This window comes from Uloborus diversus, chromosome 5 (assembly GCF_026930045.1).
Source record: "Uloborus diversus isolate 005 chromosome 5, Udiv.v.3.1, whole genome shotgun sequence".
NCBI classification, from domain to species: domain Eukaryota; kingdom Metazoa; phylum Arthropoda; class Arachnida; order Araneae; family Uloboridae; genus Uloborus; species Uloborus diversus.
The window spans coordinates 22,905,648-22,921,653 of NC_072735.1; the positions used below are offsets into that span (position 1 = coordinate 22,905,648).

Sequence of the window (16,006 nt, forward strand, 5' to 3'; positions counted from 1 at the left end):
TCGTGTATAAGTCGTGAAATTTAATACAAAAAAAAAGAGGTTAAAAGTGTGGGGGGATGGGGGGGGGTAAACTTATATGCGAGGCAAATTTCGGAAAAGTTTCCCAGAACAACCCTATGGAAAAAGAAACTAAAACGTTTTCCCGATTTTTACCCAACCCTTTTCAACAAACGCCAAAGAAGTAAAACTCAAACATTTTGATTTTAAAAAAATGTTGACATAAATTCAAAATAAAAGCAACTAATGACAAAAGAATTATTGGCGAAAACGAATCCTTTACAGAAATCGCAATTGCAAAAATAAAACCTTTCTTCATAAAACTATTAAATCCGGGCGTTTTTGATCGTAAGCATTTTCATTACATTTCATTTTCAGTCTTTTTAAAACCTTTATCAAAAATAGCGGCAAAACATCTCCGATTTTCTCCAAAAAGTCCGTTCTAAACTTACACTCGGGTTTTTGATTCTCCCCCCCCCCCCTTAAAAGTAGGGGGATCAACTTATACGCGATATTCAACAGCTAAAAATATATTGCCTGATTTCCATTTCAATATTAATTGAGTTTGCACATACATTATTTGAATACATTTTAAACTGCATTAAAAGTTACTCATTAAGTTCAATACCATAATAATCAATATGAATTGCAAGAAGGGGTGGGGGAATAATATCTACAAAAATAATAAACTTACAGCTACTTCTCCATCTTGCTCAAGCCACTTGCACATATCTTCAAGCGCATCTAATGCACATTTACTGAAGTAAAAAAAATACACAATTCATTTTTACATAAATAAAATGAATTCATGCATCATGCTTTTAGATTAATAAAAACAATTATAAAACATTTTGTAAAAGCAATTAATTGTTTTGCTTTTCTATAATAACATTAATGAATTTTACAATCAGTCCCACTCCTTGCTTTTTTTTTAGTAACAGCAGCTTAGGATCATATGCTCTAAACATTTTTCATCATTAAAAAAGGTGTTCCTTGAAACCCAAAAAACATGTGCAATGAAATTCGCAACTCCAATAAACTATAGGGTTCTGCTGCAGCCACTGTCTAATGGCGGATGAAAAAGGTAAAACAAACAAATGCTGTAACTTATAACTTGCTTTGATGCTTAGTGAATGGCAGTAATTTTTCATTGTGTTTGCGGGAAGCTTTCTTTTCTTTTCTTCTGAAATTACATTACGCCACAAACTGTCTGAAGCCTGTACTTTACCCCAAAGAAAACATGTGGAATGTAATATTTTACCTTTTTTCTAGTATTGTTTATCATCGTAAGGTAACGTATTCGAGCTCTGGAGTTGCGAATAATTTTAAAATGGAGGGTTTCAATGATATTAATTTAATCCTTTTATGTTTACAGGCACAGCGCTACCTGATTCTCTTTCCTATTGAAACTAACAACGGAGCAAGCAAAAAGGTATTTTATACCATGATTATTATTATTTTATTTATGTGTATACTATTTAATGACATTTTTAACAAAGTGTGCATACGTATTGATAATCTGTATATTAATAAACTGCAAAATATTTTCAAGAGCAAATTTTTATGCATTTTTTTACAGTTAAAGTGGCAGCCTGAAAAAAAATTACGAAAAAAAAAAAAAAAAAACGAATTATGCTAGTCCAGAATCATCACAATAAAAAAGAGCAGATTTATTTATTAGGATCTTATTAAATGTGTTACAAATCCTTTTTTTTCCCATTCCCCTCCCCCCCCCCCTTTTTAGATCCCCCTCAAACACAAATTATATATAAACGTTACGCACACAGTAACACCCCTCGTTACATCGCTTATTCGGATGAATCACGCTCTCTCCCTCCTCCCCCCCCCCCAAAATGATAATTGCTTTACATTTAACATCAAAGAAAAAAATATGAAAATTCTCAGCAAACCCAAGTAGCATTTTATCTTGGCTCAATATTGGCGTGAGATTGTTCACGTTGGCAATGTCTTGGCCAATATTGGCACGATTTTTGCAATATTAAGCCAATATTGGCTTCCCATTGTATTAACAATATTGTTCTTAGATTGGCATATAATCTTGTGCCAATATTGGCGTCTCATTGCATTAACAATATTGTACTTAGATTGGCACACAATCTTGTCCCAATATTGGCTTAACAATGCGCAACCATTATTGTATTTAGGCTGTGAGACAATATTGGCGAAAAATTGGTCGAATTATGGAAAGCCAATATTGGGCGGAAGATGGCTCTTTGATGTTCAACCGATTTTGAAACAAATCTGAAAAATGATTCATTTTCCTAAGTGAGCAATTAAACACTGAGTCTGATTACCTGAAACTCCGCGAACTGTTTTAAAATGCTAAGACAAATTTTGAACGTAGAGAGAGTCCTCAAAAATAGGAGCTATTTGAGTTCACTTTAAACGCTTTTGTAATTTTTTAAAACCCGGCGAAAAAGAAACTTCAACTTTGTCTGCTCTGCACATTTTGTGTTTTGTTGCTCTTCCTCGCCGCTGCACATGGTAAATGCTTTTGTCCGAATATCGGAGATATTTTCCTCAAAATTATATTGTTGCCTTCATTTCTTAAATGATATTTTATCATTTTCATCAGTGAATTTTTTTTAACTATGTCTAATCCACTGTAAAATTTTAAAAAGCGAAAGAGAAAAGCGTTATTGGAGCAACTCAATGAGAAAGCTTTCTTTTGCAGTGATGAACTTTGTCTTTCAAAGTAAAAGTAATGAAATAAGGCAAAAAATTTTTTGAAGAAATATTATAAGCTGAATAAAATTCTGGATAGATATCCAACATTGAAGAAATTGCTGAAACGATGTGAAGCAGTGAAAATTTTGGATCGACATTGTGTTTTCAAAACTCGAAATCATAATCGAACAGTGACATTCTAAATTGCGCCAAACATTGAGAATTCCAAACTAACATTTGAAACTGGAGTAAATTCTGGATCATATTTGACTTTGAAAACACTGGATCAATATATAAAGATTCCAGGAGTTTTATTTTCATGATTCTAAAGTGAGAATGTATCGTGAGACAAACTTTCCGTGAAAATTCAAATTTCTACTGGGAAACTGCATTCCTTTTCACAGTGCTCTATAACACCTAAACTTATTGACAATAATCTAGTAAACTTTTAGAAGTCTGAATGCAAAATGTGAAAGAAGATTTTACGGACTAGTTTTATGCTACCAAGTTCATTTCTCTACACGGATTTGCGTTTTGATGATCATAAGACTTTTGGCTCATTACGGAATGAGAATTAAGTTCCATGGTCTATTTTCAGCTGAGCATGTACAATTAAATGGCAGTAAAGGTAGTGTAAACTATTTAGCGTCAACCATTGTTACGGAAATAATTGAAGTTCTATCTGATAAAGTAGTTCAAGAAATGTATCCGAAATCGAATAAAACCAAGATGCTTTGATTAACTATGATTTTACACCAGTGTTGAATTTTTTGTGCCAAACCCTTATTTTCTAATGACATGTCAAGAATCTCTTGAATATACGTTCAACACCATGACGTTTTTCATATTTCAAGTTAGAACTTTTTCTAGAAATTTCGTAGGTTTTTTAATTGTTTCTACATGCATAAGTATTGAGCAAAAAAAATGGCTCAGTCATCTAGAAAATCTGAACTTTTATTGATAAATGTTGTGCAAATTCTATGTCCAATACCGTGGAATTGTCCATTTGCTTTACAAATAATTCTATTTATACCGTTGCCTGTAACAAACTGTTCTAGTGAATGTTCCTTTTCAACCTTATAAATTGTTTCACTTCATCTCATTTGCACAAAAAAATTAAGTGTTCATACTCTTTCGTCTATTAAAAGTAGATTAAAATTTAATAATGTTGAAGATTTTGGAAATTTAAAGGTGAGGGGAAAAACATGTAAAGTAAGCCTTAAGTTCTTTTGCATTATGTATGGAATATTTTTTATTTGTTTAGAAATAAAAATAAATGTTTTTATTTTTTATAAAAACTAAGACAATACAGAGCTAAAAAGTGATGTCAGAAGTTAAGCCAAAATGCAAAGGGTTTAATAATCATTTTCAACTTTTTAAATTTTCCTTTCATTATGGTAAGTGGAAGTATTTTTTTATGTGTTTTAGTTTTCAAACATATGTACTAGACTGACTGCTTGTCCATAATTTCACTGCAATAAGTGCAACCTATATTTGCATCAATAATAAATGATTTTCAGATTATTCAGTGTTCATTGTCACCTACATTACATCCATTTTAAAAAAGAAAAACTTAACAACTTTGTTTGTAGTACACTCAAACCTGTTTGTGTGGGATCCTTTTTCTTTGTGGTACATGAAAATTTCAATCAAATTGTGACTCAATTGACTAACTTGTCTATAAAACAAGTGCTCGGTAGTATTTTTAAGTGATGAATCGTTCTCTGATGTATATTTTAAAAGCGGATTTAAATGGTTGGCGAGATTCAAAGTAGTTGCAAAAGCAGAGCTGTCTTCAGGGTCCCATCTAACTGGTTAAGCCACAAAAAGTGGTAGGTACAGGGAACTCTGGAGTGAAAAGTGTCTTGAATTTGTTTAAAGAAGAAATTCCTACAGTTGTTTCGTATGTTTTGGGTTATTTTCAAGTGAGACTGTTACGAAAGCATTTTTTTGTAGCTAATAGTGAAGTTTTGAGTGAATTTTTTTATGCGGTCCCTATCCACCACACAAAACTAGGTTTGAGTGTAGTTTGTTTCCACATTTATTATAATGAATGCCAATTTTATGAAATAGATCTTATTATTTTTCTTTGACAATAATTGTTAGTTCATTATTGAATACTTTTTGTTTATGTGAAAATATTAGACATATGTTGGAGTATTTGATAAAGAAATTTTAAAGATCTACTTACTTTATTTACATAAACATGGTCAAACATTTTACTGAAGGAGTTAATTCTTGCAAAATTAAGTTGCTATTTCTGAACTATCCGGGTCAAAGATAAAGGTACTTAAAAATGATGTTCATATTTAATTTTTTTAAATAGGAATAAAAATTCCTACCATTGTTCAATATTGCAAAATAACTTTACTAATCAGTTATTTCAAATTTAAAAGTTTATTATTAATTTGAATGACAAGGAAAACGATCAAGCAAAGATTTTGAGCAACTTTTGCACTGTACTTCAATTACATTTACTTTCTGTGTAACCTTAGAATCGCAATGAAACCAAATGTGTACAAATTTTCTATTTGTTCGTCGAGGGAGAATTAACTCTAATCTGAATTCTGCTCATGAACTTTTGTAACTAATATTTAGCAATGTTAGTAAGTTTTGAGCAGAATTTGGAAATATCCGATATTTTCAATTAGCACAAATTAAAGTCTTTAAAATAGTAAATGTTTCCTCAAATCACTCTTTATTTTCTTATGTTTTTATTACAATATGTAGAATTAAAATTAAGTTTTCTTTTTATTATATTTCATTTTACATTTTCATCAGTTTTTATGGAGTTAGCATTGACTGTTTCATTTTTCTTCTGTCAGCTACTTTTACAGTTATATGATTCAAAAATAAAATATACATTAATTGGTGCACAGTCATAAGAAATTCTCTTTTTTTTCTGACAAACATTTAATAACTAGGCACTTTTAATATGAATTAAATTGATGATGTTGTGAGATTCTGGGCTGTTCTGCTGTGGTCTGAGTGTTGTTACCACAAACGTTTCAACTGCATCTGCGGCAGTCATCTTCAGTGTTTACGTGGTCGAAGCTTCCAGGAAAGCGACTTTTAATTCCTTCTTCCTTTTCGTTGAAATTGTTGGAATCCTAACAATTTCAGTCCTGGTTAAACTGGAACAGCTTCCTACACTGCTGGCCACACGAAATGCAACACCAAGAAGGATAGTAGTCAGAGTGAAATGAAATTTTATACACGTGATGGCAACCTTACTATCAAAGTGATTACAAAATGAGAACAAATTGATCATTTATTACTGGAAAAATTCCAAATGAATGGAGGTTTAAGTCTCCTGTCGAGCTACCTATTGCGTGAATGTACGAGGTAATACAGTCAAACATTGAAGCATATCAGTCTTGTAGGATATCCTACTACACAGGTACTAGAAATGTGCACCTAATTCCATCAAGCTCATAGCCTACGCAATTTACCATCTCAAGTGATCCCAGATATGCTCAATTTGTGACAAAGCAGGGTGACGCACTGGACATAGAAAGTGGAAAAGGAAGTCCCCTCACACCCTTGCTGTGTGTGATCAAGCAGTGTCTTCCTGGGAGCCCCACCATGAGTGTCAACACATGTGACTGAATAATGATATTAACGCAGTTTGGTGTCATGGGGACCGCAGGGTGACCTGTCGTGGTGCTGTGGATCAATATTAGAAGTGACTATGTTTTGTACATGATTGCAACCCATAAAGGCATCCCAGCTGTGGGTGGGGTATGCCGCTGAAAAGCAAAAGCATTATTTGGTAGTTCACAACGTGTTCTCCATAACCTTGCAAAAATGTTATTTTTGCCAAATTCGATCTGGATTCATCGCTATGAGAGCAATCAGGAACCATTCAGTTGCTAACAAATCGATTTGAACTCGAACCTACTCCAAGTGTGTGCGACCCTAATAAAGCCTGCTTTTTAGGAGCACACACATCGACAGCTGTAGTGATGCTATGGGGTGCTATATTGTGTGTGGGACAGGATCACCTCTAACATTGATTCGCTGCACTATCACAACCTAATGGTATATTTTTGTCATGTGTTGAGACTCGTGTTCAATAGGACAATGCTCCGTCACACACAGCAGTGGGGGGGGGGGGTTCCTCTCCCACATTATCATCTTTTCTGACCTGCGTGATGTCATGATTTGTCACAAATTGAGCATATCTGGAATGACTTGACGGTAAATTGAGCAATCTATGAGTTTGATTGAATTAGTAGTGCTTTACATTAACTGATAGGAATTGACCTACTACATCATATGAGACTAGTATACCTCAATGTTCGACTGTATTGTGTTGTACATTCAAGCTAGAGTTGATTCAACAGGTACTTAAACCTCCATTCATTTGGGATTTTTCCAGTAATAAATGTTCATTTTATTTTCATTTTGTAATCAATGTTGCCATCAAGTGTAAAATTTTGTATCATTCTGACTGCACCTTCTTGATGTCGCATTTTATGTAGACAGCAGTGTATATAACAATAACGGAAGCCACTATTTAACCAATATTGGCTTAAAATCGAAATGCAATAATGGCTCAAGAGTGTGATTGCAATATTGGCCAATATTGTCAAAATGTATCCCCTCCATGCTTCAGCCAATATTGTGAGCCACTATTTAGCCAATGTAACGCCAATATTGGCCTTAGATCGGCATGCAATAATGGCTCAAGATTGCAATAGCAATATTGGCCGATATTGTCAAAATGTATCCCCTCCGTGCTTCAGCCAATATTGTGAGCCACTATTTAGCCAACGTAACGCCAATATTGGCATTAGATCGGCATGCAATAATGGCTCAAGATTACAATAGCAATATTGGCCAATATTGTTAAAATGTATCCCCTACGAGCTTCAGCCAATATTGGGTGTAAATCGTACGCCAACATTCAGCCAACCAAGTACAATATTGCGCCAAGATTCAATGCTACTTGGGAATGCATGCTTTTTTTAAAAATAAATTTACGAATCTGATTATTTTTCCATGCATCTAAATTCGTTGTAGTTTAGGCTTCAACTTCCAAATGGGGTAGTTTTCAAAAATTAAAAAGTATTTTTTCTGAAAAGGCATGTTTAAAAACATAGGATCTGACCATTTTTTGAATAATTTGCTGAAGTTTAATGTTTAAAAAAAAAAAAAAAAAAAAAAAACTGAAATTCGGTGCGCTTTCATTGTTTATATTTCTGCCGATGACATTACAAGTGATGAAATGTCATTCAGTGTGGCCTTTCACAGAGCAAAATATTTAATTCGCTTCTTTACTCACGTGTACTGGCAACGATATAGTTGATAGCAAGCGTAGAGCGCAATGTTTAATTCGCTTCTTGATTATCATAACGTGAAACGCTGTAGAAAGATGCGCCAAAATGCATCATTTGTGACGTCATCAAGACCACGCCTTGTTTGAAAAATCGAACATTTTAAAAAATTAATTAAAAAATAACTGTTGGGAAAATGAAAGTATTTTCTGGGCTCGTGTTATTATTTTTGCTTATTCTATCAATTTCAGTCACTAAAAGTAGTACGTTTGATGAAGGAAACAACCCCATTTGTTACTTATTTTTGGAAATTGCGCCAAGCAGGGGGTGATTCCAGATTCGCACCTTTCTTATGACTTCGGCGTTATATCGCGCTTTTTGTTGTCTCCCAACGAGAGCGATATAACGAGAAGTTACTGTATACATCTTATTTACACAGACATGAAAAGGCAGACGAAATTCTTACTTCCTGATCGCCATTGCTTCCCTGTTGTTGGGATTGAAAAATTCATGGTTCTTGTATGCTTCAGTAGCTTGGCGTCGATATTCACCAACATTGAACACTGAATGGCAGATAAATATGTATTGAAATTAAACACTTCTTGAATATGTCTACAACAACATTAGAATACAATGCAGTTTATTTCATGAAACTTTTATAACACCGGGTGGCTCTGCCCTCTGCTCGCTAACTCTCAACAGCCCCAAGAAGATTTGGTTCGCGAAGATTTAATTCGTCTGCTAGAGGAAGAATTAAGATTAAAATAGCTTCCAGCCCCGCAGAGCAGGGTTTCTCAACCTTTTTTGACTTGTGGCCCCTGATGAGCACCAAATTCTTCCGCGCCCCTCCCCCCCCCCCTATGTTACTGGTGTGATGACCAAAACCTGGAAAATATCGATATTCTCCGGTAAATACATTCACGCTGCAAAGACGTCGGCGAAAGATTGAAATTTTTAGTAAATCACCGGTGAATGTTGATTTTCCAGTTTAGGTCCTTTTCAGTAACTTTCCTTTTCCATTGAAAGGGGTATTCTAAAATTACGTTTTAGAACAATTTCACAATAACTCAGGAAGAATGTTTTGAAACCCCCTCCTAACTAACCTACCCCCCCCCCCCCCAAAAAAAAAAAAAAGTTGTCTAAAATTGCGCTTTTGAAACTTCAGTTTCGTAAAATTATCAGAGGATATTCACGAAACCCATTCTTTTACCTAATACTACCTGAGACGTCCTCCACAGTCGCATTTAAATACTTAAATTTTGCCTTTTTTTTTAACCTTTTCTTCAAATTTTGCAGAGAATGCGCGATCTGGAATCATAAATACTAATTTCTTTTTTTTTTTTTAATTATTTTTCCCATGTTTAGGATAGCAATACACAATTTTTTTTTTTTTTTTTGCTATTAGAAATTACTTATCGAAAATCTTTTTTCGGCCCACCCTAATATATACCTATCAAAGCATCAAAAGATAAAATATTGGAACAAAAGAGAAATATACTTACAGCAAATGGAAATAATGAGAAGAGATAATTTCTTATCCTGAATGTTTACTGAACATTCTCGATGAGTTAAGTGGCAAAGAAAATATTACGAACGAACTGAAAATTTATATCGATCTTAAGGCAAATATTGCCTGGAAAAGTTCGGGGCAGTATCAGAATTTTTCTTTTTATTATTTTATTATTATTTTATTTATTTATTTTTTTTTCTTTTCATTTTTGTCATCCTAGTTTTACTGCACACGCTTGCTTATTCGGTTTCCGCTGGAAATAAAGCATGAAAAGAACGTCGAATCAAATTCCAACATTTCTCTTACTTATGTTAGTATGGAATCCAAAAAGCGCGTCTTCAACTAATCTCAAAAACCTCATTTTTGCAGAAACTGCCCTTTACTTTTCCACGGCAGAATAATAAATCCTTTCGACCAGAAAAGGACTTTCCCTCCTCCAAAAAATTACAATGCTGTTCTATTCCATTTTTACGTGAATATCACAACTATGAAAATATTTTGTAAATATCTACGTCTCTTACAATAGGGAAGTTTTCGATTTTTCAATTTTATTTTTATATGATAGAGTAACATGTATGAACATCATAGGTGAAAAAATTTTTGCGATACGATAAGTAGTTTTTTTTTAATTAATTTTTAAAGTTCAAGCGCTTGTGACGTCAAATGGCATAGGAAGTGACGTCATGCGCTTTTCCGATAGGGGAGAAGCCGAAGGTCAAGCATTCGACTTCGAAGACGAAACGTAAAAGGCTTATCTCCTCGCGTTTCTGGAACATTAAACCTCTCATCCTCTCAGAAACATTCGAATGTCATCATTGATGTTACACGAGGAAGATTATTTAGATTGTGCTTTAACGAATCCAGTCTCCATAGTGTGTTCAAAAGGATTATTGAATTTCTAAAAAATAAAAATATCAGCGCGCTCAAAATGTCCCTAGCGAAAACAAGGGATCTTCGGCGGAAGGCTGCCCATTCGCGCCCTGCGACGTAGGCTCGTGACGTTTCAGAAGAGCGCACTTTTGCGCGTAGATTTTTAAAAATCCGTTAAAAATCAACCACGGTGTTTTAAAATTCGGCGATGGTGAATTTTTTAGTTTTGAGGGTCAATTAACAATATCCAATAGCCAAAATATGAACATTTAATAGATTGCAACTTCCCTATTAAACACTGAAAGATATATGGGGTTATCGCATCAGCACACACATCTACATGTCTGAACCTATAAACACCTATTCACATTATTACTCATCTTTGCTTCTTTAAGATGCACTTTATTTGTATTCCTGCACCTACCTACCTTTAATTTCAATAGCTTTCTCTTCCACTGTTAAAATTTAAAATTAAATATGACTAGCGCTAAGAATACAACCAAAAGTGATCCATCTTTTAAAATTCAAATGCATTTAGTCTGTTTGAACAAACTGAAATATAATTTTAATCTAATGCTATTCGAAATTTGTTATGCAAGTATACTGAATGCTTAGATTAAAACACAAATATTAGACAAATTTAAAAAAAAAAAAAACATTTTAACAAACGTTTTGTTTTTATTAATTTTATATTTAAAGCCTAATTACTTCCCTGAAACTTCTTTTGCATATGAGGTAACTTGAAAAAGAAATGGGTGCTCTGAAACTTGGGTAGGGTATGATGAAGATATCGAGCAGCCCTAGGCCACTTTTTCAGGACATCCTTGTAGTCAAACCTTACAGTTTTAGCCATTAGCTATCTTTTGTAAAACCATTTGGGGGTCCTTAAACAGCGGAGATCCCAGGCTCGTCATTTAGGAGGGTCCAGAGAAGGCAATTGCCCCCCCCCCCCTGCTCCTGGATTAAAAAAGTTACTATATTTACATAAAAGTGGGCGTGACTTTTCTTTTTGATACAGTTTGCATTGAATATATACCCTTTAACCGCCCCGCCCTCCGGAAAAATCCAAAATGACGGGACGGGGGGGGGGGGGGGGGCTAGGCCAAAGTCTAGTTGGCCTAATCAGCTCTGATCTTGTGTGCCTCTGGGCATAGGCCCAGTTAGTCCTTGCCTTAATCAGGACCTGAAGTATACATAGACAATGGAATCAATTGATTATCACAAAGGTCATTCAAGACATTTTTCATCTTTTTCAAGTCTTAAAACTTGAAGGACTGGAATTTTTAAAAATGAATGTGCACCGATTTTAAAGTGTACATCCAGGTACTCTCACTAAATTGAGTCGGTTGTATCATAACACTAATCAATGGTCATGTTGAACTGAATTGAAAGTCATGACAAATTGGAATCACATACGAAAATAATCCTTAGGAAATACAATATGAAAAGCAAAAAGATTGCATAGCGTAACGTTCTGGACCCACCGTGTGTTTTAGTTTCATTCGTTAGCATGAATTACGGGAAATTCGTACCATTAAATATCTAAGTTGAAAGAATAAATTTATGCAGAGATAGATATTTCTTCAATGTTAACAAAGTAATGTCTCACATGATTAGAGTTTCGTTGCCAATACGCCAGTTCAATATTGTTTTCCGTACACTAATTTTCTTGTTATTAGGATTGAAATAAAGAAAAAAAAATATCAAATTGTTACCTCTTGTGGTAATACCAATCCAGTTCAAATATCGGGTTAATTTTTTTGCGATGTAAGTTTTGCCCCGAGCAGGCAAACCCACCATGGCAATTACATGAGGCAAATTCACATAGTTGACTCGATCTCCTACAATGAAGAAAGCATATTATAAGGCGCAAACCACTTTCCAGAATTAATACGTAGTTTTGATATTCTGTATGTTCTGGCCAATATAAAGAAAGCAATCAAAATAAAACTATTCTTTCTTTTATTCTACCAGGGACATAGCATTCAACAAATTTTTCAACATTTGGAAACACATCATATTTAGAACCACATTTATTTAAAAAAAAATGCTTAACCACGGTGAGATTGTGTATCACCTTGAACCGGAAACATCATTTGTAATAGTAGCCCCGTAAACTTAGGTTTTTTTGAACCACAAATTTATAATTAAGAAATATTTTCAGTGTTAGTTCCTCATAGCATGTAGAGTAAATCCTAAAAGGTCCCCTAAGTTCCCATGTCAGCTTCTATCCAAAATTGGTGGATCAAAGATGGCCGCCGAGTAGTTTTTGTTTTCCTTATAACTCGGTCAAAAATGAAGGTTTTTCAGTTCTAAAAAAACTTGTATGCTTTAAAAGTAATACTATTTCGATATATACCCTAAAATAACCAATAAAAAAGTTCTAACAATTATTTTGATACCAAAAGGTAGATTTTCTATTTTCTACGTAATAAGCAGCAAAATAAATAAGTTTCTAAAATAAAGAATGTTTTATGGTGTTCTTTTCTAAATATTGACAGCGAAATGATTGATTAATTCCATTTATTGAATAACCAAGTAGCTTTTATTCAATTTCTGAAAGAAATCTTGCTATTTCTAGTTTTGGAATGAGAATATGATAAGGGAAAAAAAGTGACCTTTGAAGAATTTTCAAAAAAAAAAAAAAAAAAAAAAAAATGCAGAATGTCATCCATTTAGTACTTTAAAAACTGGCATAAAATATCTCATTGAAAAACCAGTAAAATATCTAAAGAAAAGATAGTAATGTCAGTAAAAGTCTAGAAAAAAAAGCATCATCATTCAACATCGTCATCATCCTCATCTTCGAAACTGTATACAGACACTGGATTTTTACATGTTTCACCTAAGCCAGGGTTCTCCAACCTACGGCCCGCGGGCCGGATCCATCCCGCGATTATATTTTTCCCGACCCACGGGAAGCTTACAAACTGGAAACATTTTTTTCCATTTCAATTTGATAATATATTTCTTTTTAAGCATTTAAAAAGAAAACTAAGCTAAGAAAATCTCAACAATCACTACGAAGCAGGATCGTAGCTAGAGGGGGGCAGAAAAGGGCAACTGCCTCTCCTTAGGAGAGAGTCTTAACTTTTACTTTTCTCCCTAAAGCCAAAATGGCATTTTTGAGACTTCCATTTCAAAAACTTTGTGGAGGATAGTCACTTTTTTCTTCATTTGATCAAAAATATCCTTAAATGGCGTTTTGGTGATTTTTATTTCAAACGATTTCCGAGGAGAGATTCCAAGGGACCCTTTCCAAACGTCAATACATATATATACAGTGGTGGACAAAATTATAGACTCAATTTTTTTTTCTTTTGTTTCAATTACAACATGACTCAGTTTTAATTATTTTCATTGAAGTAAAGATGAATAGTTGAAGAAATAGTTCTAAAATTAGTACATCTTATCAATTAAATTAAAAAATTCATAAAATTAGAAAATTTGCAAATTTAATATTTTATCTTTACGTGAAACCTGGACAAAAGTATAAACTCACAGGTAAAAAATCCAGGATTACGAGAAAGTTTCGTTCCAAAATGTTAATTTAACGCCATAGCATGAATAAATGTTGCCATCAGTGATTGCTAAAAGTTTTGTTTTTGGAAATTAATGAGAAACATATAAATGCACCGCTGGACATAATTATAAACTCATTTTTTTTTCTTTTTTTTTCAATCACAATTTAACTCAGTTAAAAAAACTTTTGTTCCAGCAAAGATAAATAACTGACTAAATAGTCCTAAATTCAGTATAACTCATAAACTTTATAAAATAAATAATTTAATTAAAACAATCTCAACTTTAATATCTTTATAATACATGAAACCTGGACAAAAAAGTATCAACTCAAAAGTAAGAAACTCTAAAGTTAGGTAGATTTTCATTCAAATACGTAATCATTTAATATCCAAAAATGAACCAATGCTGAATTACAAAATTACAAACTTACAATACTGCATAAACGCAATTATAATCTGAAAAAATTTAATTTTTATTTTTTTATTTTTTGAGTTTAATTTACATTTGCAATTACTTCAGTAAAACAAAAGCATAGATTTCGGAAAATGTAATTTTGCTATTAACATGGATAAAGTGAAAAAAAAATCCATATTTGAAATGTTTTAAAAATTAACACTGCATTAAATCTAGCCATTAGTGTAAACTACAAACTTTTAAAAATGAGTTGCTCCCCCCCCCGTTTTCTGAATTACCTCGAATATGCGGCTGGGCATGTAGATTTCACAAGAGTTTCTAACAGCTGCAGTGGCATATGGTTCCATGCTGAAAGTATTGCCGTTTTAAATTCCTCTGTGGTTTGGTACTGGTGCCGATCATGATAAACTTTGCGAACCGTGGTCCCCCAAAGATTTTCAATTGGATTAAGATCCGGACTACGAGCTGGCCATTTGATAACTTAGATACCCCAGCGCTTGAACCATTCTTTTGTACTTTTCGCTGAGTGTACACTCGCGTTATCTTGCTAAAATAACCAGTTACCTCCAGGAATCAGATAAGCAAAAGGTAAGAGATGATCTTCCAGTATTAATTGGTAATCTTCAGCGTTTTATCTTCCATTTAGAAATGCCAATTCTGCTTTATCATGCTGAGAGAGTTATTTATCTTTACTGGAACAAAATATTTTTTTAAATATGATTGAAAAAATGAAAAAAAAAAAAAGAGTTTATAATTTTGTCCAGCGGTGCATTTATATGTTTCTCATAAATTTCCAAAAACAAAACTTTTAGCAATCACTGATGGCACCATTTATTCATTCTATGGCGTTAAATTAACATTTTTGAACGAAACTTTCTCGTAATCCTGGATTTTTTACCTCTGAGTTTATACTTTTGTCCAGGTTTCACGTAATAATAAAGTATTAAATTTGCAAATTTTCTAATTTTATGAATTTTTTAATTTAATTGATAAGATGTACTGATTTTAGAACTATTTCTTCAACTATTCATCTTTACTTCAATGAAAATAATTTAAACTGAGTCATGTTGTAATTGGAACAAAATAAAAAAATTTGAGTCAATAATTTTGTCCACCACTGTATATAGCTTAAAATTGCGTTTTTCAAACTTCAATATCAAAAAATTTCTGGTACAGGTCCTGAATTCTGATCATTCTTTTAACATTATCAAAGTTGTCCTGAAATGTGTTTCGAGGACTTTATTCCCAAAGAGTTTTTGGAGGAAGGATATGAACCTTCGTCATTTCCTTAACATCACAAATCACCAAAGATAATCTAAAACTGTGTTTTCAAAACTAATTTGTAAGGAGGAAAAACATTTGCCTTTACCAAAGATAACCTAAAGTTGACTTTATTTTTGAAAAAAATAATTTGAGAGAGATAATTGCAACTTTCTTTCCCTTAATGTGACTATAATTGCCTGAAATTGTGAATTTTAATACGAATTTTGAAAATTTCTCCTGAGGTAGACGCTGAAACTTGTCCTTCGACCATCTTTAGCACCACTAAAAATAGTCGAAAACTGCGTTTTTGAGACTTGAATTTGGAAAAATTTCCGGGAGATATGACTCGATCCTCTCATCTCCGTCTTTCGACTTATTCAAAGACAACATAAAATGTTTCAAGACATATAACTTTTGATATCTATCTTTTTTTTCAAAGCAAATAGATTTTACAAATTCA

General features: G+C 33.2%; 1 protein-coding gene across 4 annotated transcripts in view; it reads right to left on the bottom strand.

Moving 5' to 3' along the window:
- Window positions 1–16,006, bottom strand: part of LOC129222851 (6-phosphofructo-2-kinase/fructose-2,6-bisphosphatase-like) — a 141,390-nt gene that overhangs the window by 44,707 nt on the left and 80,677 nt on the right. For all 4 annotated transcript variants that reach the window (XR_008580620.1, XR_008580619.1, XM_054857404.1 and 1 more), the window contains exons 2-4: window positions 12,060–12,185; window positions 8,431–8,527; window positions 692–755 (exon numbers count right to left, since the gene is read on the bottom strand). Coding sequence is in view for 2 of the 4 variants with exons in the window: in XM_054857404.1 (XP_054713379.1) it covers window positions 692–755; window positions 8,431–8,527; window positions 12,060–12,185 (287 nt within the window). In the remaining 2 variants the exon portion in view is untranslated. The remainder of the gene's footprint in view (window positions 1–691; window positions 756–8,430; window positions 8,528–12,059; window positions 12,186–16,006) is intronic.